General features: G+C 49.7%; 8 protein-coding genes across 8 annotated transcripts; 5 read left to right on the top strand and 3 right to left on the bottom strand.

Moving 5' to 3' along the window:
* Positions 1 to 676: 676 nt before the first annotated feature.
* On the bottom strand, positions 677 to 4,406 carry M438DRAFT_299113 (Pkinase-domain-containing protein). The gene is made up of 4 exons (XM_029902013.1): positions 3,788 to 4,406; positions 3,661 to 3,734; positions 3,445 to 3,602; positions 677 to 3,389 (listed from the first exon to the last, which is right to left on the bottom strand). The coding sequence occupies exons 1-4, from the start codon at positions 3,943 to 3,945 to the stop codon at positions 1,023 to 1,025; spliced, it is 2,757 nt and encodes a 918-aa protein (XP_029759883.1). The 5' UTR covers positions 3,946 to 4,406; the 3' UTR covers positions 677 to 1,022.
* A 2,257-nt stretch (positions 4,407 to 6,663) lies between these two features.
* M438DRAFT_255554 (uncharacterized protein) lies at positions 6,664 to 7,842 on the top strand (the record flags this gene model as incomplete). Its single annotated transcript, XM_029899712.1, has 1 exon — positions 6,664 to 7,842. A coding segment is annotated over one exon (1,179 nt), but the record flags the coding sequence as incomplete, so codon positions are not given.
* An 841-nt stretch (positions 7,843 to 8,683) lies between these two features.
* On the top strand, positions 8,684 to 9,055 carry M438DRAFT_251144 (uncharacterized protein; the record flags this gene model as incomplete). The annotated part of the gene is made up of 2 exons (XM_029899647.1): positions 8,684 to 8,768; positions 8,868 to 9,055. Coding segments are annotated over 2 exons (273 nt in total), but the record flags the coding sequence as incomplete, so codon positions are not given.
* Positions 9,056 to 9,934: 879 nt separating this feature from the next.
* On the bottom strand, positions 9,935 to 10,839 carry M438DRAFT_346615 (uncharacterized protein). The gene has a single exon (XM_029905719.1). The coding sequence runs from the start codon at positions 10,578 to 10,580 to the stop codon at positions 10,401 to 10,403; it is 180 nt and encodes a 59-aa protein (XP_029759880.1). The 5' UTR covers positions 10,581 to 10,839; the 3' UTR covers positions 9,935 to 10,400.
* Positions 10,840 to 11,342: 503 nt separating this feature from the next.
* M438DRAFT_397987 (uncharacterized protein) lies at positions 11,343 to 13,888 on the bottom strand. The gene is made up of 2 exons (XM_029909333.1): positions 13,029 to 13,888; positions 11,343 to 12,733 (listed from the first exon to the last, which is right to left on the bottom strand). The coding sequence occupies exons 1-2, from the start codon at positions 13,455 to 13,457 to the stop codon at positions 11,378 to 11,380; spliced, it is 1,785 nt and encodes a 594-aa protein (XP_029759879.1). The 5' UTR covers positions 13,458 to 13,888; the 3' UTR covers positions 11,343 to 11,377.
* Positions 13,593 to 17,188, top strand: M438DRAFT_381293 (zincin). The gene is made up of 6 exons (XM_029908897.1): positions 13,593 to 14,131; positions 14,852 to 16,095; positions 16,144 to 16,267; positions 16,323 to 16,623; positions 16,676 to 16,879; positions 16,938 to 17,188. Exons 1-6 carry the CDS (start codon positions 13,918 to 13,920, stop codon positions 17,131 to 17,133), a joined length of 2,283 nt encoding a protein of 760 aa, XP_029759878.1. The 5' UTR covers positions 13,593 to 13,917; the 3' UTR covers positions 17,134 to 17,188.
* A 1,665-nt stretch (positions 17,189 to 18,853) lies between these two features.
* M438DRAFT_336283 (uncharacterized protein) lies at positions 18,854 to 20,049 on the top strand (the record flags this gene model as incomplete). Its single annotated transcript, XM_029903868.1, has 2 exons — positions 18,854 to 19,164; positions 19,215 to 20,049. The coding sequence occupies 2 exons, from the start codon at positions 18,854 to 18,856 to the stop codon at positions 20,047 to 20,049; spliced, it is 1,146 nt and encodes a 381-aa protein (XP_029759877.1).
* A 415-nt stretch (positions 20,050 to 20,464) lies between these two features.
* On the top strand, positions 20,465 to 22,418 carry M438DRAFT_366349 (uncharacterized protein). The gene is made up of 3 exons (XM_029907871.1): positions 20,465 to 20,754; positions 20,805 to 21,528; positions 21,582 to 22,418. Exons 1-3 carry the CDS (start codon positions 20,683 to 20,685, stop codon positions 22,025 to 22,027), a joined length of 1,242 nt encoding a protein of 413 aa, XP_029759876.1. The 5' UTR covers positions 20,465 to 20,682; the 3' UTR covers positions 22,028 to 22,418.
* The last annotated feature ends 38 nt before the right edge of the window (positions 22,419 to 22,456 follow it).

Below are 22,456 nucleotides of genomic sequence, written 5' to 3'. Positions count from 1 at the left end.
TCTACTTATTTCTTACGCATACATCTAATGTATACAAAATCTGTCATATCTTTATGCCTCGTCACATTGATCACGAAAGTAGACCAGCACTACAATAAGGCTACAAACACAAACTTGGGTTAGGAAAAAAATGCCCGGTCTTTCTTAACATACAGAGTTCTGCCTTTAGCCTTAGTATGCGTAAAGAGCTTCCATATCACGAGTTGTAAAACATAGAAAAACAATCAATGAGATTTAAGGGAAGGAACGATCACAATGATAAAGATCCATCCATTAATACCTTAATCATCTCTTCCTACTACATTAAGATCTTAACCCCTGCACTAGAGGATTCGCCCGTCGTGCTATATAAATCACTGCTGTTTAGAAATCTGCAACTATAAGTATCAAGTAGATACGAATCCGCAATGCTCTTTGCTTACTTCTACGAAATAGGGTCTTCTAGGTCTCGTGCTTTACATAATATACGGCTTCGGACTCCGGTGAACGTTTTGATATGTTTGTTCGAGTTTACACCGCTCTAGATGTCTCGCTAATTATTGTGGACTACGAGTCTTGCTAGCTCCTCATCGTTTCCATGGCAGTGTGGAAAACAATACTGTGAATTCCGGTTGGGTAGGGGTACCAAGCTACTGAAACACCAGTTATCCCACCTGCAGAGATGATATCTACTCGTAACTGGTTGTATTTCAACATTACACTCCAAAGCAGATCTAGTCATCACACCGACACCAAACATCGATAATCAGAGACAGAACTTGTCGGAAAGAGAAAAACATCATGTTCTTGTCGTCGAGAGCATTTTCTCAATTTCGTATACCACTCAATTCTCCTATCTCTTATCATACACTTACATACTCATGAATACGTGAAAAGAACGTAGAAGAAAAACACAAGAACAGCAAACCCCGTAGCTCCTACGCTTACATCCAGATAAAGAAAGAAAAACAAGAAAGGAAGAGAAAAAAAACCACACAAGAGCGCTGGTAAGACCAAAGATGCTGACAAAGACATGCAATCAATCAAGCGGATCCAGGCTCCTTGGGTGCGCAGAAAGCATAGCCCAATAACTCATCCGCAGACGGTCGCTTCTCATGCTCAATCTCGAAAGTGCGCTCAAGAAAATCCTTAGCGCTCTCACTCGCCTGCTCAGGCATATCTGGTCTTGCCTGCGCAGCTGAAGATCCAATTTTGAAGATCGCTTGCAACTGCGTGCAGTTAGGATGAGGATGCACACCGGTAAACATCTCCACGATGAGGCAGCCGAGTGACCAGATATCTGCTTTACGAGTGTAGGCGGTTTGCTTGACGACTTCGGGCGCCATCCAGAAGACGGAGCCTTGGAGGGAGACACGGGGGCCTGTGCGTTTGCCTGTGGATGGGACGAGCAGAGAAGAAGCCTCGACGCGCTTGCTGATGCCGAAATCACTGATTTTGACGCTACCGTGGTTATCGACGAGAATGTTGGCGCCTTTGATATCGCGATGGATAATGTCTTTTGAGTGCAAGTATGCCAGTCCAGATAATATCTGTCTGACGAAATTGGCAATCAGAGGTTCACCCAAAGAACCGTAGTTGACGAGCATGGTGGCTACTGAACCACCGGCGACGTACTCGAGGAAAATGTTGAGATGGGAGTCGTCGGAGTTGGAGCCGAGATATTGCACGATGTTGGGGTGCTTGAGCTCGCGCAAAAGTCCTATCTCTCGCTTGAGGGCTTCGACCATGTTGTTCTTTTTGGCGTCGAGGTGTGTGCCAGATGAGGACGGCATTTCGACTTGCTTGCAAGCCATTAGCTCACCAGTTATGGCGTGTAAAGCCAAGTAAACAGTGCCGAAAGAGCCTTGACCAATCATGGCACCCTTCATGTACTTGAGATTCTCCCAACTGTCATTCTCGAGGTGCTCCATTAGTTCGTCGTCTGATTCTTCACCATCTTCAGCGATGACCTGACTCAGGCGAGAGTTGAGAGATCCACCGTTCTCGGTGTTTGCTGGACTGGTGCTACCAGTGTCATCGAAGTAGCTCTGCATGATGGTGTTGCCTTCAGGGTCGGTCACAGCAACGTTGCGGTCATTCGAATCAGAGCCGCTGTCAGCACCGAAAGACACGTAGGACTTGCGATTGGGCTCAAGGGGTGACTCCTCATCGAGAGGCTCAAGAACAGAAGATGTGATAGAGTCGCGGTAGTTTGAGACGGGACGGCCGAGACGTACAACGGAGAGCGGTCGAAGAGGCTTGGGTTGATTGGCGGTATTCAACCAGCTGTCAGCAATGGTCGGAAGAGGAGGAGCATCCTTCAAGCTCGAGGCAACGCTGAAGCTACTCATAGTACTCAGACGGTTGGCAGCTCTACTAAGTCTGCGTGAACGACGGATTGACATGCGGACAGTCTTGTCCATTTCTTCCTTCTCGATATCAGGGAAGTAAGAAGTAAGATCTTGAGTGATGAGTTCGGTTGGAGGACGAGCGCCGTAAAACTCCTTTAGCTTGCGAGCGCGAGCACCAGCAGTGTTGATGGAAGGCTGAGCAGCAAAATATGAGTTTCTCTCCCGCTCAAGCACCGAGGCAGGAGACATGGGGTAGCTGACCGCAGCCAAGGGCTCGCCGATGAGTTGTTCGATCTTGAGGTGGCTCTTTGACTTGTTGATGGGTTGCTGTACCTCAATAGCTGGAGGTGAAGGAGCTTCTTTTTCGGCGATCTTTGCGGCAATGCGTAGTTGCTCTCCATCTGGCTCTCCAGCATGAATCTTTCTGAGCATGAGACGACCTCTCTCGCCACGCACACGATCACTGCAGATACGGAGCAGCTCGGTATCTCCCAGACGACGACAGTACTTGGGCTCGGGGTTGAAGCCATCAAGCAGGTAGAAGCAGAAGTTCTTGACGTGATTCTCGTTGAGTGCGCCCTTCTTGAGCGTTTTAAGGACGATGTCATCAGCAGTTTCGCAGCCTTCGATGTTGATCATGGATGAGCGGCCACTGTCAAAGATGACTCTGATCAAAGCCTTATCGGCAGGTAGAGCGCTGCTATATGTAGCGAGGTTGTCGACGCTTGGGCTTGAACGGATATGACCGGCCACAGGACCACCGTAGCGTGGAGGGGTCTCGCCGGGAGTGAGCCTTTGAGATGGCTTGGGTAGGTATGGTGTACTGCTGCTCTTCTGCATAGGCATGCGAGATCGGTTCTCTTGGTCGATCAAGGGTGATGAGGGACGAGAGTTTACTTTTGCAAGGTCTTGGCCTTCTATGCGACGGGAGAGACGCTTGTCGCGGAGGGAGGTAGGCGGAGGTTGTATCCGAGTGGTAGACAGTACGGCTCGTTCACGCGGCGATGAGGCAGGAAGGGCATTGGCTTGGGCGTTGCCGTCGAGTGTAGCCAGAGAGAGCTGTATGGAATAGTCAGTGACTGGCGGAGCTGATGAGGTTATGCTTGTCCCTTACCCTGTTCATGTTCCGCTTACTCGTCTTCCTATAGACGCTTGTCCTGAACAGCTTTGCTTGCGAGCCAATGCGGACGCGGTCACCGATTTTGTTGACACCCATCTCTTTCAGCGTTGCAGGGTCCATGTCCATAAGGTTCTCTCCAGTGATGTTGTTTCCTGCATGCCCGTTAGCCCTGCCTGACTGACAGCACACCCATGGCGGGGAAGAGCTCACTCTTGAAAATGTCGACATATTGGCCGCAGTTGATACTGACAAGCCACTCGCCGACGCGTTGTTCGTCCCAATTTCTGTGCAGTCTGTCAGCCCCTTCTCAATGGCAGTGGATTGCGAAAAGACATACTTGACAGTATCAGACATCCTCGATGAATCAGAAAACTCGGATTCTGTAGGGCTGCCATAGACTCCGTTGTTGACAGAGCGATAGGCGGCGCTGTTGGAAGGATATTGAGTTGCTCCCAGAGGGGCAGGAAACGAGGGTTTGGAAGCCAGCATGGCCATTGTTGTTCGACAAAGCGACTGTCAAAGAATTGCGCAAGAGGCGTCGACGGCTATTGCTTCATTGTCTGCTTGGACAAAGTATGATAGAGGCCGATGATGTCGTCTTTTTGTCCTGGACGTGTCGTCCTTGTGTCGTGTGTCGGGGGCTTGTCAGACGGCGGCGTGACAGCGGGCAGCGGGCGTGCGGATTTGTGCCTCTCTTGTATTTCCAACGTCGCTGTCGTGATGTGTCGCCTCAATTATGTAGATTGAGACACTACCAGCCGAGCAGTCGCAGCTCAGGATGATTTGCAGAGGATGAAACGTCACAGCGACAATCACTCGGTTACGTCGGATTCTACTCTTGCGGCGTTTCTTGGTGACACGGAAGCTGCGAGCGTCGAGAGACTGAGCTGACCGTCTTCTTGTTATCGACGACGACAAAGACACAACAAGGACAACAAGACAGACGCACAGTCAGGATAACGCAAAATTAGGACGACAAGTTCGAAAAATAGCTCTCTCCTCGTCGTCGCGTGCGCTCCGTGCCTGTGCCTCCATACCTAATCGATTCCCTTCAATCGTCGCACTAACTGAAGATGAAACGCGCCGCCGCATTTAGGTCTTGCCCACACAAAGATGCGTCCTAAAAGGGATTCGGACGCCCAACGGCCACCTGCTTTTGCTCCTGGACGACTCGTCGTGGATATATTGATCAAAGACAACAGCGACCACTGACCGCTCCCCAGCCTCTTCACCGTCATCACCAGTGAGGAATCATTCAGGAGCGTGCGCAATTGTCAAGAGCCTCAGGCTCACATGCTTCAGCTCTGTCTAGACCCAGCCCTAAACAGCCCAGACATGACCGATGAGGGGTTGCTTCTTTACCATGCATGCCTCTCAAACCGCTGAATGTTGCTCACAAACGCTCTGCATGATCTGTAGGTCATCATTCCAGTTGTCCTTGCCAAGGTAGGACACGTCTGCGAGCTTTCGTCCCAAGAGTTTACATGAGTTGCAGCTGCGCTCCTTCGTATCGAACATGTAGCTATACATCGTTTCCTAGAAGATATTTACAAACTTACCATGTCCCCATCCGAGAAGCCGCGCCAATGTGGAACTCTGTGAGCTCGGCGTCTAGGCGCATGTGTCAAAACAGGTCGTCGGCCCGGCCTGCAGTGTGAGCAGCGTCTTGGTAAGATAGTGATCTGCTGGCCGAACGGCATCACGGGCGGAGTGGAAATCTGGTATTTCCGATCGTGATGAACGATTAGCCGGAGACCGAGTTGACCCACGAACGTGTTTCGACGAGTGAAGTTACGAGAAGGTGGCAGCGTTTTCTAGCGGGGCAGAGGGTTACTGGTGTCCGGTAGGTTTTGGCCGGGCCGTCAGCCGTTGTTGATCGTGGAGCATGTGTTTGGTAGACATCAGGCTGTTTCATGAAACGATGACGCCGGAACTTTGTCTTTTAGAACATTGTTGTGTTGTTGTATCAGGGTATTATAGAAGCGGCAAGATGGAGGCTCCTGACACGATGCCTGGTTATGCCGTCGGCGAAAACGCATGGGTGTGTGGTGAATTCCATGCGAGCAGGGTGTGTCGCAAGTTCAGCTAGCGTGGACGAACAGATTGGCTTGGAGGATCAGCACTTCCGGCGTGTTCGTCTGACTGGGCGCTTCGGTTCGTCTGCCTTATTACTACCCTCATGATTGGCGTGGCGCACTCGTTTCTGCAAACCTGTTAGGTCTCCTTGTCAATGACGATGTGTGGCTCGTCCGGCGCGCTCAAGAAATGGCACCGGCCTTGTCGTGCTCAGCAACCCACACGATGAATCTTCTACCAAGGAGACTCGAGAGATCAAAACACAGAAACAAGGCTGCTTTCTTTGGACCGGACGCACGAATTAGAAGGAACAGAAGGTAGCGTGGCTCGCACCTTCCTTGACTACTTTCTCCGTACTTCCCCCGCAGCATCGCATCGTATCGCATTGCCCTTGTCTGCGCCTGGGCCAAGGCTGACCGTCCTCGCTTTATAAACACACCCTCAGCACGCGGAATTACTGTCACTTGGATCCCTGGTCGTTGAAACCTTGACAGAGCATCGACTTCTTGACATCAGAGAAAGTGACGATCGGTGACGGAGGCTAGCATGGCTTCTGGAGAGGGCTACCGCTCTCCGATGCAGTCTGCAAACGACAGCTTCGAACTGCGCCGAGACGACAACTTGCAGAAACCTGATCCGGATGCCTATCGCCGTTCCAGGCCACGGGGCAACTCAAATGCTATCAGACCCAGCAGTATCTACCCTCAAGCTCCTCCAGTCGACGATGCGGTCAACCACGCTTTCGAGCGCTCCGACGCCGCAGGCCAAGTAGATCCAACTTTGGTTGCTCAAATCACCGAGCAAGTCATAAACACCCTCAAAGCCTCTGGCATTGGTCAGCAGCAGCAACAGCCGCAACAACCACCACCTCCCCATGCCAGGTCTGCTCAGTCGAGATCTCCCGCCGAATCTGCTGCTTCCCTCCCTGGTCGATACACTCCGCCTTCCCCCACTAGAGACACTGCAAGCCACAGATCACTGTCTCCTGAGCCTGCCATGTTTGACTCGGATCCATACAGCGTCAACTACGATCTCCCTCGACCAAACCGAAGCAGCGACGATGCATCGCCTGTCCATGCTCAAGAGGCCAACAAGCCAAGGCCCAAACAGGTCCGCGTTCCTTCCGTCATCGAAGAGACGGTTCTCGAGAAGGCGTGGCAACCCCTTTTCCAGTCAGGCCAGCCTACTGCAAGACTCAGCCAATTTCTCCGAGGACTTGCCCTCCACATCATCGACGATTATGAACCGAAACGCAGTTTAGTCATCCCACCAGCCAAGATGCTTCAGTTTTTCGACGATGTCAAACTTTCTACTGAAATTTACCCATGGCGTGATGTCTTTGGCGGCCGCATTATGTGCGAGTCCATATCCAAGATTTATCGCGACCTGCGATGCCAACATCATTTTGTCCAACTTGGCAATCATTCAGTTCCGGACATCCCTGCTCTGACTCCGGATGGATTTGATCGATTCATGACCACTCTCATTCAAGCTCATCCCGCTTTGGAGTATGAGCGACTCGCGAAGGCTGTCTTGGACATGCCCATCAGTAACGCCGACAATCCAAAGGAGCGTTTCCCCAAGGAGTTGAGTCAGAGGCTATTCCCAACTTCCGACGACATCACCCAACAGCAAAGATTACACGCTGCTATCTCGGCTGACCGAAATATTCAATTACGTTCAAGCAATCCCATGCCCCCTCCACCCCCACCTTCATCGGCACAGCCTCAATCTCAGTCTCAACCAGGATCGACCTCGCACCCAACTTCGGCCACATATGCTGAGAGAGAGCGTGCTCCCTACTCTGGTTACGCATCCGCAATAGATGAGGATGATCTACGTACCACTCCGGCTCCAATCGAGCGTCAGCGTCAGCCTTATACAGCCAAGGAAGGCTCTGGAAAAATCCATGAAGAGGATCGCTGGAGCACTGATCGCTCAGACCATGCAACCCGCACTACGCGTGCCAACTCTGCTGCACCTCAGCCGCAGTTCAGTCAGAGCAGACCTACAGACATACCCAGCACTAGCCAGAGACATCATCGTCTTTCTGCCAGTGGGCAGCGACCCAATCTGGGCACTCCTCCCAATCTTGGTTACCCACCCAATCCGTACACCAGGTCAGAAGGCACAAACGTGGGCGAGATCCCATCGACCCACTACAGTTCAAACTTGCACTCCGATGATCGCAGTAGATATCCGAGACGAGAAGATGAGTCCAGGGATGCGAGAGATACCAAAAGAGCCTCATGGTATCCCTCTCGTGGCTACGATTATGACAGCGCACCTTACGACGACAAGCGGAGAACAAACGGTGGCACCGATGGCTACGGGAGCTATGGTGGTTACCCTCCGAGATACTGAACACGAAAACTTGACGGACTTCGTATACAGCAGACTGGATCTGCTAAACCGCGATTACCTCACTCATTTCTTGAGAGCTTGTTGACTCACGTCTCTGAGCTTGTGTTGATTTCCCGATTCTTGTACCCTCCGCCCAGCTTCAACTACCCATCTTGTTATCCCCTTTTCTTGTAACACACCCATTGCATTTTCATCCATGATGTTTCTCTTCCTTTTGCCGTATACCCCTTTTCAGTAATGCTTTTCGCGGATTTGAAATACACCTGGTGGAGAGCAGGCGCACAGCGTATGCCTTGATATCTTTTCTTCACAATGCAACATTTATAGCGCTTTTTCTTCTTCCTTTTTGTATAACTGTCGCTACATCAGCGACCAAACACAATGTTTACCTAAACCCGCCCATCGAGCCTTGCGATGTTTTACATTATGCGCTCAACCATCATCATGTCTTTGGAACAACAAGTCATACCTACGTATTGCAGTATCATGTAGATTGAATTGACATGCGAGCTAAGGAGCAGTGGCACTACCCCATCTCAGACATCAGCTGTCACGATCTGGGGAAACCACTGACGTCACAGGGCCCTGTCTGCCGCTCAAACAAGGCTGGCACATGCAAGGTCGCAAGAATGATCTGCAAAAGTAAGCACACTGTTTCTCTTCGAAACGCACCTGGTGACTTCTTCTCTTCCTTCTTTCCTCTTTTTCCACCCACAATCTATCGAATCTCTGAAACACAAGAACGAATATCGCGTTTGAAAGCACAATACGAGAATACGAAATCATGTCGGACAACAAGAACCAAGAACCCACTCATGATGAGAGTTTGAGCAACTTGCCTGCTGGCTTGACTGATGTGCAACTGGGTGCGCAGAAAGGTATGCACCTCTCCTCACCATCGCTCTTTTTTCCTCTCCTTTAACCCACTCGTCCCATCCTCTTAAGCTCTTGCCTCGGCTCATACTGATGCAACACAGGTCTCCTCGCACCTCTAGGCGACCCCCTAGGCAACGCTCTCAATAAAGGCCTCTCTCCCATCGGCACAGCAGTAGGCGGAATCACAAATGGAGGATACACCAAGAGCAAAGAGATGGACAAGGCTGCCGAGGAGCCGCAGAGTATCGGTGGCAAGGAACAGACTGGACAGAACCCTTTGGGTTTGTAAAGAGCTCGAGGACGGGAAAACGATCAAAGAGTTGAGAAGTGACAGATTAGGAGGGGAAGCTACAAAGGATGAGGGATCCTTGATGAATGTAATGATTGTATTTTGAGCTTGACTGGACTTTTTCCCTTTGATCAAGAATTGCTGGTCGAACTTTTTTTATATCAGCTCCGATGAGGACATGTGTTGATGAAGGTATTACTGTTTCCATCACGTCGCGATGCATCCAGGCTTTTCAACTTTGTGAGGCGCGGTCTGAGATGTCTGGCTCTCAACTTTCTGGCATCAGCCTGTGATTTGTACTCTCTAAGACCTATGATACTCTAGAAACATCTTGCAATCACTCGGTTGCAGGAACATTCATGCTTATCCCCACGCATGTCCTAATCCATCACCATCAACGTCAACCCTGCAACTCACCCACACCGACAACACTCCACCCCCCATCCTCCACCAAATCATACACATACCTAGCAAACAGCCTAGCCAACCCAACAACACCCCTGAGATGTCCAAACACATAAATATCACGGACAATTGTGGGACAACTTCCATCTGCGTTCATAGGGCGAGAGTTTCCAGAATATGGCGTTGTTTTGGGGATGGTCGGTGAAAGATGATGTCGTGGAGGATGTATTGACGGCTGGTTTGGGAGTTGGTGTGGAAGTCTGGTTTGCCTTTGGGTGATAGTGTCAGATTGCAATGATCAAGAAGGGGAAAGGTGGTGAGAGGGAGATACTGTAAGCAGTGCTCACGTAAAAGGATTCCTTCAGCCAGCTTGCGGCCCGCGTGTTGTTTCAGCATCAAATGCACAGAGGATACAAGTATGAGATTGGCCAGCGAGAGGGAGGTGCCTGGGATAGCGATGGAGCTGTCAATGTAGCCGCAATTGCCAGCATTCTCAATTCGCATCGATAACTTTCGATACCTCTGCACGCCTGCGCCTTTACGCGGGTTCTCTTAAGAACTGTGAGCACGGCGGTAGATTAATAATTACATTCTGTCACGATTCTAAGTTCGTGCGAGACCATTCTGTGTTTCTGTAACTCTGAGAGTCTGAGTTCCTCTGACACTTGACGCGGCCTTGTGAGGTCCCAGACTAAAATGGCCAATGTGGTCGACTGCTAGACCACATCAGAGGCCGCATCGTTGCAGAAGGAAGACGTGTAATATCTGCCAACGACGTCCATGCCTCTACCAGAACTCATCTCCCACACACGCCCATCATTCCTTCCATCGCAAAACCACATAAGAAAGCAAAAAGGGTATTCATCCGCTCCATCCGCTCCATCCGCTCAACCATAAAATTACTCTCACTCTTCCATTGAGATTCCCAATGCCCATGCTCTTAGATCCTCTTTTGTGCAGGCAAGTTGTTGCGATACGAGTGGTGCTCCCCTCCTTGTGTGAAGGCGCGTTTTAGTGCGATGCCGAAGATGATGAAGGGGAAGGCGAGGACGTAGACGAGAGCGTCGGACATGCGTTCCATGAAGGTGCGGTTGTCGTGGTCTGGACTTGTCGTCGGCATTGTGGCTTGATTTTCGAGTGATGTTGCGATTGGGGATTTGGTTTCTCGTTTGCGATCAAGAGTGTCGCGTGAGAATCGATTTGACAGGCGCGTAAGATGTGGTGATTGGTTCGAGTAGTATGCGCTTTGTGGTGCTGAATTCAAGCTTCGATTATTTAATTTTGGGGTGTATTTTTGGTCGAGATTTTGAGATGTGGTTTAAAGCAATGCAATTGTCAGAAAATCAAGAGCCGCGCTGTATTTTGTTATTTGATTCGATAGCGCAAGGGTTGATTTCATGATGCACCCTCGTGGCGATGACATCACGGTTTTTCCATTTCACAGCCTCCCGGATGTCTCGGTCCCCGGACGTGGACGTACAGAATGCGCGATGAGCATAGTCACTGGAGACAAGTCATCTTGTGATACGATGTAAAGGAGGAAGAAGCATTGAAAAAGATGATGAGTGATGTATAATCCAAGTGCCAAATCTTGATCTCAGGACTCGGCTTCGACGTCTGGTCTTTTGGCTCACGGAGCCAGTGAGACAGGGTTGCCCCCTTTCCATCCCCTTTGGACTAATTATTTTACAATTCAAGAGCTTCGATGAGTTGGTGAGTATGTTTGTACAATCTGCATGGTAATTCGGGAGATACGACACACATCTAATACATTTTCGATCATTTCCTGGAGATCTTGTAAGTATCTTGGAAAATGTGGGCGCTCAAACACAACATCCCATGAGACATGGATATCCACATAACTTGTAGAGTGTACACATCTGCTCCACTGCAGAGATTTCAAGGATTATGTATTTCTCATCCATCGTACAGTCTCTCCTCCTCCTCGTGTTTCGCCGTACTGGATCTTCTACCATTTCGCCATCGCTGCAACCAGGAACTACCCATCACCTTCTGCTGCCCCCTTCGAATAAGTACCCTCAATCTCTTCTGGTAAGATATACCCGCTACGAAACACATCACCCAGAACACTGCTGTGACGATTGCAAACTTGAACTTGCCGGAAGAAACCACAGTCCCTTTGTCTGCAGTAATTATCTTGGAGCTGGCAAGCACGTTGCCGTTCTTGTCGATGGCGACGATGCGCAAGTAGTCATACTCGCCATCCGGTAGCCCGATTTCTGTCTCGAATCCATCCTTGGGCGTTTTGACAGCATTGGCGAATTGCAACTTACCGCCAGACGTAGCTTCTGCAGTTTGCAAGATCCAGCTTGTGACTTCGGTAGCACCCATCCAGCTCACAAGTGCGCAACCGTCGCTCGGATTGAGATAGACATCCGGCTGAGTGTTCGGTCGGCCAATCCATGTGGCGGTCCTGAAGGCGCGATAGGAGTGTACAAAGCCGAAGGGGAAGAACACAGCCGGATTGATATGTGTGTCGCAGAGGATCGAGCCATCAGCGGCATACTCCGTGTAGCCGCCGTGGTAACCCCAACCTATCAACACATTGCCAGAATCGAGGACTTGCATGGAGCCTTGCTGAGGTGACCCTCTCGAGCCAGGGTTCACATATTCATGGACCAGTTCGACGGTCATGTTGCTTGTGTCGAGCTGGACCATCATGCCTCGGCTTATTTCACTGTTATCTCCCAACAGCTCCTCATGCCATTTCTTGTACGCGGCATTGTCGAAAATGCTGAGTCTTTTGCCCGCTTGCACAGAGACATGGTGTTGCCAGGCGAAGTCTGTCGCGCTTCCGTCCGATAGATCCTCGAAGTCATTGTTACGGCCTCCTAGGATCCAGAGAATTCCTCCTGTATTCGCAGAGACGCAAACAATACTGTGTAAGAATCGGGACGAGATAATGAAGTTTCCATCCTCGTCTTTGTCAACGCTGTTGATATGGAAAAAGTCGAAAGGGGCCTCAGGGCTACGGCCGGCAGACCCGATGGGGTAGAAAGTGTCATTGATAGCGAAGTGGTCCGAAGCACGCCATTCGAAGATGATATCTCCTGTCTCGATATCGATCTCTCGGAACAGGCTGTCGTAAACCCAGCCTTGGCTCTGAACACCAAGGGATGATAGATCAGTGATGATAGTGTCATAACTTGTCAACAGAGCTGTATCATCGGCTGTAATGGCATATTCGTGAAAGTCGTTCTCCAGTGTCTTCGATGCAGAGAATTGGTTGAAAACCTGATAATGGGAATCAAGCTGAGATGAGACGTTAGTCAACATGCTTTATAACGCGTGAGGAATGTAGAGGTAGGGGCGCAGATGATCCACCAAAAGCAAATTCCTCGACAGAGGCCATCGCGAGCCAAGGTCCTTCTGAGACGAACAGTATCGCTCCTCGAAAGCGACCCATCGGTAGGCTCTCGAGGACATGGCTTCTGTTCTCAAGGAGACCGTGCCTCCAGATAGGTCCACACCAGCTCATATTGGACGAGGAACATTGGTGCTAGTGTGATCTCTACATCTTCGGTCCCATCAGCCTTGCATAACTTACCATATAGTAGGTACCCAATCCAAAGCCTAGACTGATGTCTCCAGACCAAAAGGTCAGATACTGCTCGCCTTTGTATTCTTGCACCTTCAAGTTCATCACATAGGGACCAAACGCCTCGTCCATCCACACCAGATCTCCACGTCCATCCAACATAATACCAGCAGGACTAGAAACTGCGGTTCCCCGTAGGCTCAGTAGAGTGTATCCTTGAGCGCATTGTTCATCCCATCGGACTGTGTTCATTCGAGGCGGCCGGAAAGGCGATGATTTGAACGATTGCTGTGGATACCGGCCAAGTAGACCCCATTCGAACGCTTTAGAGCTCCAAGAAGTGTCGGAGAGATCCTGAGTGCACTCGATCTGGGTGAGTAAAAAGGCAAGTGCTGTCAAAGCCAGCATATGGCAGCTGCCTAGTAACCGGGAAATCATGGAAGCGTTTCGGTGAGGAGAAGAAGCAGAGAACACCTGTTAACGACACAATGGGGGAATCGACTCATCTTGAGTCTATTTGGGGTGGGAGTAGCCATGGTACATCGCCCCATGCTCAAGATTATCGTCGCGATCGAAATCCTGGCATTGTTGTCCCTTGATCGTCATCTCTACCACGTACTTAAAAAGACTCCGGAGACAATGATGCTTGGCCCGCGGCGGCTATTTGAAAATTATCGATCTTAATCCTCTATGTGTGGGGATAACGATTCAACGTGAAAAGAGGCAGCACTGTATCTGATAAGATTGAGGTCGCCAAGATGTTCGAGTGCGTGTTTGGACGCGTACGACATGATATCGATCTCGAGTTTCACATGCAACCAACCGAGCCACAGAACAGACGCGTGCTATCAAGGTGGAAGATGATTGTGGTCCAAGAGAGGTCTTATTCCCCTCGAAAATGTGTCGTGTGTCCAATTGCCGCATGGGAAAGGTGACGTTGCTGCCAAGCACAAACAAGACGGAAACAAGACCGGCAAAACGCGGCTTCCACTTTGCATGGCCGAAAGAGGAGGACATTACTCAAGCGCGACACCACCATCGTGAGAAAAGTTTGGAGAAAAAGCCGTCACACCTCGATATCTTGCGGCTTGGTGACGATGTCGAATCACGTGGTTAGACGGTTGACTCTCTCTCTGTTTGACCAACGTTAAGCTCACCATCTAGCAAACTCCCGCGGCCACGCCAGGGGTTCTGCGAACTGGAGCAATGCACAATATCTCTAGTATTGGTAAAGCCGTCCATGGAGAAGCGCTGACTATCACCCTCTCAGTCGAGGCTAGCTTTAACAATGCTAAGATCTTGCGTTCCTACAGCTATAGGCGTGACAGCTTAGCATACTGGGAGGTGGTTGACTGTGGTCTGCCAACTCTGCTTGTGCGCGCCCCTGTCTTATACACGCTGCAAAGCTACCAGAGTTTCGGTCGCTGGTCGCACATCCTACATCTCTCGCGGTCTGCCATCGTATATCCGACTACATGATGAGGCTGGCCGAGCAAGTCCTGTCGCTGGTGACTTGTTGTCGCTTTCCAGGAGTACGGCGTAATAAAGAACCTCGTCTTGGCTCGAGATCGTTGTTTGCACATTGGAGATAATACTTGCCGTGAACAGCTGTTTGCTAACCATGTCATCTGACACTCCTTGCTAGTTGTTATCAGTGTTGGCCAAGGCGCCAGCATTTTTAGCGGATGCAGGTTGATCCATCTCGCTTGATATAGATTGACAACACCTATCACTTTAGATCTTCCATCTTTTCCCTTCCAACGAAGCAGGGTACGACATCATTTCAGGATGTTGACTAGAGAGCCACCTCAACGGCTTCCGGTTAATTTCAGCACAGGAGATTATTCCTACAACAAAAAGACTTCTTGCCAACATTCAGAATGTTAGAAGCACAATAGCGCAGACCGTGGAACTTTCGTCGGCTTGTTTTCAGAATGCTATCAGACCCCTGATTGACATCGAAAATTCGACCCAATGCGAGCTCGGTATGATAGCTATGCTTCGATACGCATCGCCAGAGGACGAAGCTCGCAATGCCTCAGTACTGGCCTGTCAGCTTATGCGCGAAAGCTCGGCAGAGCTTGTCGCGAGGGGAGACTTGTATCGCACATTCAAAAAAGTTCATGATAGACAGGAAGCGCTTGATCATGAATCGACCAAATACTTGAATCAGCTGATTAAGGATTACACTAGATGCGGACACGGTCTACTCGACAATGACCAAATTCAGCTCTACCTCGATAAGAGAAATGCGATTGACAACATGAGATCCAAATTCAACAAGAGCATCAGAGATGAAGAGAGCGGATTATGGTTCTGCCTCGAAGAACTCGACGGAGTGCCTCAGCATGAGCTCGCTCGATTCGCCAAGCAGGTTGAACCACAAGAAGCTCGATTGAGATTTGTCCGTAACCGTAAAGCGGACAGTCAAGTTGTCTTGGAGTACGCGAGGAACCCTGCAACACGTAAGAAGATGTATGTCTCTAGCGCGTGCAAGCTTCCTGAAAATGTGGAATTGTTGGAGGAGATTGCGAAGCGTAGACACGAAAATGCATGTCGTCTTGGATACGCCAGCCACGCCGCCTTCCGACTGGAGACCAAAGTTGCTAAAACCCCTGAGTTTGTGGAAGAATCGTTCGAGAAACTGGAGCAAGCCTTGTTTCCACAAGCATATCAGGAACAGCAAGTGATCTGGGAAAGGAAGAAATCTTACATCCACGACAACAACGACCTGACTGATGAAGACGAAGACACGTTGAACCCATGGAACACTGCGTTCTACAATCGACTCGCGAAGGAAGATATGCGAGTACACCAGGAGAAAGTATCAGAATACTTTCCACTACGTCACACTGTCTTGGCTATGCTGGAAGTTTTCTCTTCGTGTCTACAGCTTCGATTTGAACATCTATCCCAAGATTATGTACATAGTTCCATATGGCACGAGGACGTCGAGGTATGGGGGGTATGGGACGAAAGAGAGGCTTCGATTGGTGAGTTTGTTGGCTACTTGTACACCGATCTGTTGTCACGGCCAAACAAACACCAAGGCAATCAAAACGTGGATATACAGCGTGTGAGTTTCCCGCGCGGACGCATCCCCAATGTTGTCTGACTTCAGCAGGGATACCTTAAGGAAGATGGAACAAGGGTAAAGCCGGCAACAGTACTCATGTGTAGCTTTCAAGCTCAGACTGCAACTGGATGTCCGTTACTGAGTCACGATAACTTGATCAGCTTGTTCCATGGTCAGTAGAATCCTTAAGCCTTGCAAGGTAACTCAACTGATACTATATCTGTAAGAACTGGGTCATGGAATCCATGACCTCCTTTCAAGGACCTCTTACGTTCGCTTCCATGGTTGGAGCGGGCCAGCTGACTTTGCTGAAGCTCCAAGTATTATGCTGGAAAACTGGTGCTGGATCGGCGATGAATTGAAGAGGATGAGTTGCCACTATACGCGAGTTGATCCTCAGCACGCACAGCAGTGGAAAGAGGACCATCAAGGCGAACACCTTCCACCTAAAGAGATACCCGACGAGCTATTGCACAATCTCACACGAAGTCGTGACTTCAACCGAGCGTCTTGGTATATGCGCCAGCTGTGAGTTTTACCTTCTATTAGGAACATGCTTTGATCACTGACTATATTCAAGTGCATTTGCTCGCTTCGACATGGCGCTTCATAATGGTGCTAGTCATCAAGATGGGCAGGCGTTCGACTCAACCGCCACATACCACGATCTGATGGAGCGATACCTTCTCGTAAAAACCCCAGACCCTTCGTCTCGTGGGCACCCTCAAGCCGACTTTGGGCATCTCTGTGCCGGATATGACGCAGGATATTACTCGTATCTTTGGTAAGGGGTCCCGAATATCTATCAAACAGAGGTCAATTCTGACTTAACCTGTGAACAGTGCAGGAGTCTTTGCAGCGGACATGTTCCAAACCAATTTCGCAACCGCTCCGCGTGATCGTTTGGCTTGGGATCGATATCGTCGCGAGATTCTTGAGCCCGGTTCGAGTCGCGACGAATTGGAAATGCTGGAGAGCTTTTTGGGCCATCGTCCCAACCCTCAACGACTACTTGGAGGATTGAGATCAACACCTTGATTGGCAACATCTGTTTAGATAGAATTATGCGAAGAATCTAGGGGCGAAGGGCGTTTCCACTCCTCACATGTGCCAAAACCTGTCGCAATTGGTGTGATGCATGATTTTTTCCAACAGCAAGGCTGTGTTTAAAGAGAACATCAGATGTTGGCTCATCTCGGTGGACATCTGCACTCAGCCAAAAGTGACCGTGCATCTCTACAACAGATTTAACTCAATGGACGATTGTGGTAGGGAGCGAAAGTAGCAGACCTTAGCACATGGGTAGATGGGTAGACTTTGGATGGCAACAAGATGTCAATAATTGCGATAATAACGCGTTGGCAACGCTGCTGGCATCAAGCGTACGGCTCCAATCAAGCTTCTCAGAAAGATTCCAACTCAGCCTCCCAGCGTTCATATCTCTCTTCATCCTCGTTCTGACGATTGGCTATCCTGCCGCAGCATGGTTCTATATGGCTTGAACACACCCGTCTGGTATGCCGCGCTACACAGCTTCATCATAATGAGGTCATCGCAGGAGCGACAAGCTCTATGTATAGCCAACACCGTGGCACTTTGGCTGGTGCCTTTGTTCTTGATGCAGCCTCACGCGCGCCGGAACTTCAGAATTTTTCCACTTCCAAGAATCTTCCTGGCCGTTGTCGACTTTTGACAATGGGCCACTGTTATCTGGACGTTCTTCTCCGGTTCGAAAGGCACATGCAGATGGAGAAGGCAGGATCACCCCGCACACTATACAGCAGGCGCAAGGCTTGTACACAGCCCCGATCGCAAGCGCTTACTCACATGATATAGCGCAGCCTTGTTCCTCAGCCCAGGTACAAGAGCTAGCCCAATCATGCTAAGATGGTCAGTACAGCGTGGCATCCATCAAAGCCACTGCCCGACTCGGGCAGCTTTGACCCAACAGCTCAGACAGCGGCGATTCGATGATTGGGCTATTCAATCACGAGGAGAGCGACCTACAAACAAATGGATACGCATTTTCGTCTGGTTGCCGTCGCTTGTCTAGATCGGAAGAGGTTTCGGCAGTCCGGGAAACAGACTTACAGCATTATCTCTCGGTTAATACCTTGTATGGTGCTTCACCAGATCTATTTTTTGTGCTGCAAGAGTCGCTAGCTGCATTGGCTTCGGGATATGCGTGGTGGGAGTGCTGTATATCCAACATGACGTGGCGCCTCTCTGCTTTTTAAGATAGTTCTAACCCCAGCATCGCTGTCGATACGCAATCTCGTCGTGCGAACGCGAGACGCAAATGCGAACAGTCTACGAACGAGACGATCAAGTTTGAATCAACTATGCCCGGCCGCCGGTGCTCAGATATCTCGACAGACCTGTCGACCCTTCAAGGCTCTGTATTTGACACCATACACCTGGACACCGACCACATTCCGGAACATCATACAGATGATGCGAGATTGTCCGCAACGACAGTGGTGAACCGGGAAGAGCATGCGAATGATACTGCGCCCTTCCTGTCCGAGACCGATGACCCCTCAAGCAAGGATGGCGACGACACTTCACGAAGCACATCATTGGCTGTATCGGAAAAAGTCTGCAATTGGCTTCCAACCACGCTGAGAATACCATTCCTAGTCTTGCTGTTTATATATTCGCTAGCTGCTGTGCGAACGAAACCGACGGGGTCGTCGGAGACGCTGCCGTCGGTCACTGGTCAAATTACGATCAGGCGAGGAGGATGTACGAAATGCACATGTCTGCCAGGTGGATTGTTGGTCGTCCGCTCAATGGGACATTCCAACCTACAAATCTAGACTATCCCTTATGGATCTGGCCAGAAGAGCCACGACTGCTCGCAACCAACTGTACGCCCCTCATTGAACAGGCTGAAGCCGAGATCACAGCTGATGTAGAGACTGGCAGTGTTCTGACATATGTCATCAAGACCGAGCCCAAGAACTTGACTATGGCTTGGTTGGACAACTATCTCGAGCACAATTCTTCGGCCGACTTCACAGGTGAGACATACCACTATACTATCTCGGAGGAAAATGTGACAGTCAGGTACGTAATATTTTGCACATCCTCTACTTCTTCTTGTCTGACTCTATCAGCTGGGGCAACTTCTTCTGGGACACTTTGTTGAACTCTGGGCGCTCCTTCGATATTCTGTCCAATCCTCAAGGTATGAGTGAGCCTGATGCTTCTCGATATCGCTCTTTCAACTTCCAGGTCCGTGGTCTAAACCTTGACTTTATGTCATTCGCCATGCTGGCGCTCGCAAACAACAGCAAAGAGGCTTTGTTGGATCCACAGACATTCATGGACTTGGCCAACACAACATTCGGGACGTTCTTCAAGCACTATGCGTCCGAGAATGTCACAAGGCTATCTGGAGGTCACACATACGAACCTGTTGGCGAGAAGCTGCCTTGGGCCATAGGGCCAGTCTTGAATGAAACCAACAGGACGACGCATTCAACCTATCAAGGAGCATTCGCGACAGAGAATCAGACCGCACCTATCTCGCCAACGATTGTAGCCACCTATTCTATACCAGTCCAGCAATTGGTCATGTCTCCTATCGCCGTCTACCTTTGTCTTTCTATCCTCGCACTCCTTGTGCTTACCACTATCATCATGTACTCGTCAAACCGGAGTCATTTCAAGGCGCTCCCACGAGATGTTGATACATTGGCTAGCACACTTGCCTTTGTTCACGGTAGCGACAGATTGCTTGACTGGGCTCAAGATAGTGCGGTGACAAAGCCATGGTATAGGTTGCGTTCTCGTCAGGACGTTCAGGCACGAGAACAGTCAAAGCGGTTGATGGCGCAGATGGGACCGTTCAAAGATCAAGATGGCAATGAGGCATGGGGCATCGAGCTGGTCAAACCCAAGGGGATGGTACAACATCATGATCGCCAAGAGACCGAATCACAAGTATAGATTGTACAAGGTGCCCTTTAAAGATGCGCTTGAATATGACATGATTTTTTCAATGCTGTGGTACTTCCCATTTGCTCGGTCTTCTCACATTAACAGCCGTAGCAATGCACGATTCATTCCTAAGGAGGACTAATTCTGGAAGAGACTGTCCGAAATTCTTACCTCTGTGAATGGCTGCACCAATCCCAAAGACATCTTGTACTTCTGCAACTTGAAAGTTCTCAAATGTGCGGCTCAAGAAGGATCAAGCTTCTGAGAAGGATGGAAACGCAGCTCGATTTATGCGCACGGTCCTTCCGTAGCTCGCACCTCCTATCAACTTGATATTTAAGCCCACCGTAAATCCGCCTAGATCATCTCGGATTAATTCAATAAGCTGATAGTGCTCGCGCGATCTTTCTGTTGTGTGGCGTGACGGTATCACATCGTCGCGTGCGGCTTGAACAGAAGGTGCTACGACCATTTTTGGTTGTGTACCTGCCTAAACAAGCGGCGGCTGTTGATATCGCTCAACTTATTGCCCAGGTAGATAAACCCATGGTTTTCGGTCGGACTAGGCAGTCACCACCCAACATTTAAAGTCATGCAACACCTGCCATCCCCGCCCTCACCACTTTACTCATCACTCCGGAGATGAATCACGAAAAGTATGAAGAACGCCTTGCCTTCGTCCGCTCTCTTCTACAACAAGAATTTGTGCTTGAGGTGAATCCATAGCAAGTCTCATGCTATGATGATATAGCTGATGCGCTCAGATTTCGAATATCGAGCCGATAGCATATGATGCAGACTGTCCGTTCGCTTACAACAACTTCTTGTATCGAGTGGATGTCAAAAATCACGGGAAACACTACCGAGACCAACAGCCATGCTCTAGTACAATCCCAGCCGATGCTTCTCAACTCGTCCTTCGTCTCTCGAACAATGCTTCCGGTATCCCTCCGGTCAATCGCGTCGAAAATGAGGTTGGAATGATGAATCTCTTCCGTGAAGCTTTGCGCGATTCTCACTCTGCTCATCTCATACCTGAGGTGTATGGCTGGGGTAGTGCTGAATACGGCCAAGGATGGATCTTGCAGGAGTTTAAAGTTGGAGTACCTCTCGATGAGTTTTATCAGACTCTACCTGGCGAAAATAAACCCGCCATACTCGAGCAGATGGCAGAAGTTCTCCTTGCCATGCAGAAGTACAAGCTTCCGGAATCAATCAAGCTTCTTGGAGGTGTGTCGTTCTCGGACGACGGGCATCTTGTTAGTGGACCGTTGACAACGCTCTCTGCTGGACCTTTCAGAACATATACCGAGCTGTATCAAGCTATGCTACAACAGCAGGTGGCTTCATCCGACAAAAGCCCGGTTCTGCAAGGCTGGCAAGAGGATGGCATACGTGCACGTCTCGAAAAGTTCTCTCTGCAAGGGATTGCACAGATCACTGAGGAGTACGCTCAGTCACCCAGGGCCATCGTGCACAGCGACTTCAGTAAGTCCATTCACGTCCGATTCAGTTCATCTTTACTGACTTTTTGCACTTAGCTATGAACAATGTATTGGTAGACCCTACCACTAAACGAATTTCCGCACTTCTGGACTTCGATTGGTCGTTCGTTGGTAGCCCAGGTGACGAGTTCCTCAGATCGTTCTTTGATCTTGGTGGCATACCTGGTCCAGACAGTACGGGCGAGGAACTGACAATTCGTCAAGCAATTTTGCATGGGTTTGAATCTGAACACATCTTCGATGAACCACTCGATCAACTTCAAGCCTGGTATCAAGCACTTAGAAAGCATCATGCTGTAGTGCCCTCAAAAGTATCTGGCATGGAGCAGATATCCGAGCTTCATCATTTCATCAACCAGACCGCACCATGGCTTCTGACCCATGAAGTGCCTCTCAGAAGAAGATCTAAAGAGCAGTTGGAAAGTGTCAAAGCGAACACAAAGAAGACATTACTCGCATTCCTGGAAAAACACGGTTTCTAAATATTGATCAGATTTTAGCAGATCCAACCCAAACACTTCTCTGATTCCATCGACTTCTATCATCTCTTACTTAATCCAACCCCCACCCATCGCGGTTTGTGCCACCTTTCCCCAAATTCCCTTTCCCTCGGAATGTTTCTTATGCCACTCCATCTCCGCCTTTAACGCCGGGTTCACACCTTTTGCTCTGAGTTCGGCTTTCGTTTCTTCGTCGTAGAAGTTTTCCCAGTCGATTGGTTTATTGGTTTTTGGGTCGATTGGTGTAGATATAGAGGTGTTTGGGGTGACGCCCCATTTCAGTGCTGCTGATTGGTCTGGCGTGTCGTTGGTTTGGTTTTGTTGGGACATTGTGATGTTTTGGTTGTTGATGTGGCTATGTGTTCAGTTGGTCTTGATAACTAGGTATTGGAGTTCCCCGTGGGGGTGATC

This window comes from Aureobasidium pullulans (assembly GCF_000721785.1).
Source record: "Aureobasidium pullulans EXF-150 unplaced genomic scaffold scaffold_11, whole genome shotgun sequence".
Taxonomy (NCBI): Eukaryota; Fungi; Ascomycota; class Dothideomycetes; order Dothideales; family Saccotheciaceae; genus Aureobasidium; species Aureobasidium pullulans.
This window is presented reverse-complemented; position numbering and strand designations above follow the sequence as displayed.

Excerpts from the sequence above, each read along its gene's own strand:
- M438DRAFT_299113 (XM_029902013.1), bottom strand. The coding sequence starts at position 3,945 with ATGGCCATGCTGGCTTCCAAACCCTCGTTTCCTGCCCCTCTGGGAGCA. Across the intron at positions 3,603-3,660 it reads ATATGTCGACATTTTCAAGA|GAAACAACATCACTGGAGAG; the intron begins GTGAGCTCTTCC and ends ACGGGCATGCAG. Across the intron at positions 3,390-3,444 it reads GTAAGCGGAACATGAACAGG|CTCTCTCTGGCTACACTCGA; the intron begins GTAAGGGACAAG and ends TATTCCATACAG.
- M438DRAFT_346615 (XM_029905719.1), bottom strand. The coding sequence starts at position 10,580 with ATGCCGACGACAAGTCCAGACCACGACAACCGCACCTTCATGGAACGC.
- M438DRAFT_397987 (XM_029909333.1), bottom strand. The coding sequence starts at position 13,457 with ATGATTTCCCGGTTACTAGGCAGCTGCCATATGCTGGCTTTGACAGCA. Across the intron at positions 12,734-13,028 it reads GATTGGGTACCTACTATATG|CTTGATTCCCATTATCAGGT; the intron begins GTAAGTTATGCA and ends GTCTCATCTCAG.
- M438DRAFT_381293 (XM_029908897.1), top strand. The coding sequence starts at position 13,918 with ATGTGTCGTGTGTCCAATTGCCGCATGGGAAAGGTGACGTTGCTGCCA. Across the intron at positions 16,624-16,675 it reads TCTTGGTATATGCGCCAGCT|TGCATTTGCTCGCTTCGACA; the intron begins GTGAGTTTTACC and ends ACTATATTCAAG. Across the intron at positions 16,880-16,937 it reads GGATATTACTCGTATCTTTG|TGCAGGAGTCTTTGCAGCGG; the intron begins GTAAGGGGTCCC and ends ACCTGTGAACAG.
- M438DRAFT_366349 (XM_029907871.1), top strand. The coding sequence starts at position 20,683 with ATGAATCACGAAAAGTATGAAGAACGCCTTGCCTTCGTCCGCTCTCTT. Across the intron at positions 20,755-20,804 it reads AACAAGAATTTGTGCTTGAG|ATTTCGAATATCGAGCCGAT; the intron begins GTGAATCCATAG and ends TGATGCGCTCAG. Across the intron at positions 21,529-21,581 it reads CATCGTGCACAGCGACTTCA|CTATGAACAATGTATTGGTA; the intron begins GTAAGTCCATTC and ends TTTTGCACTTAG.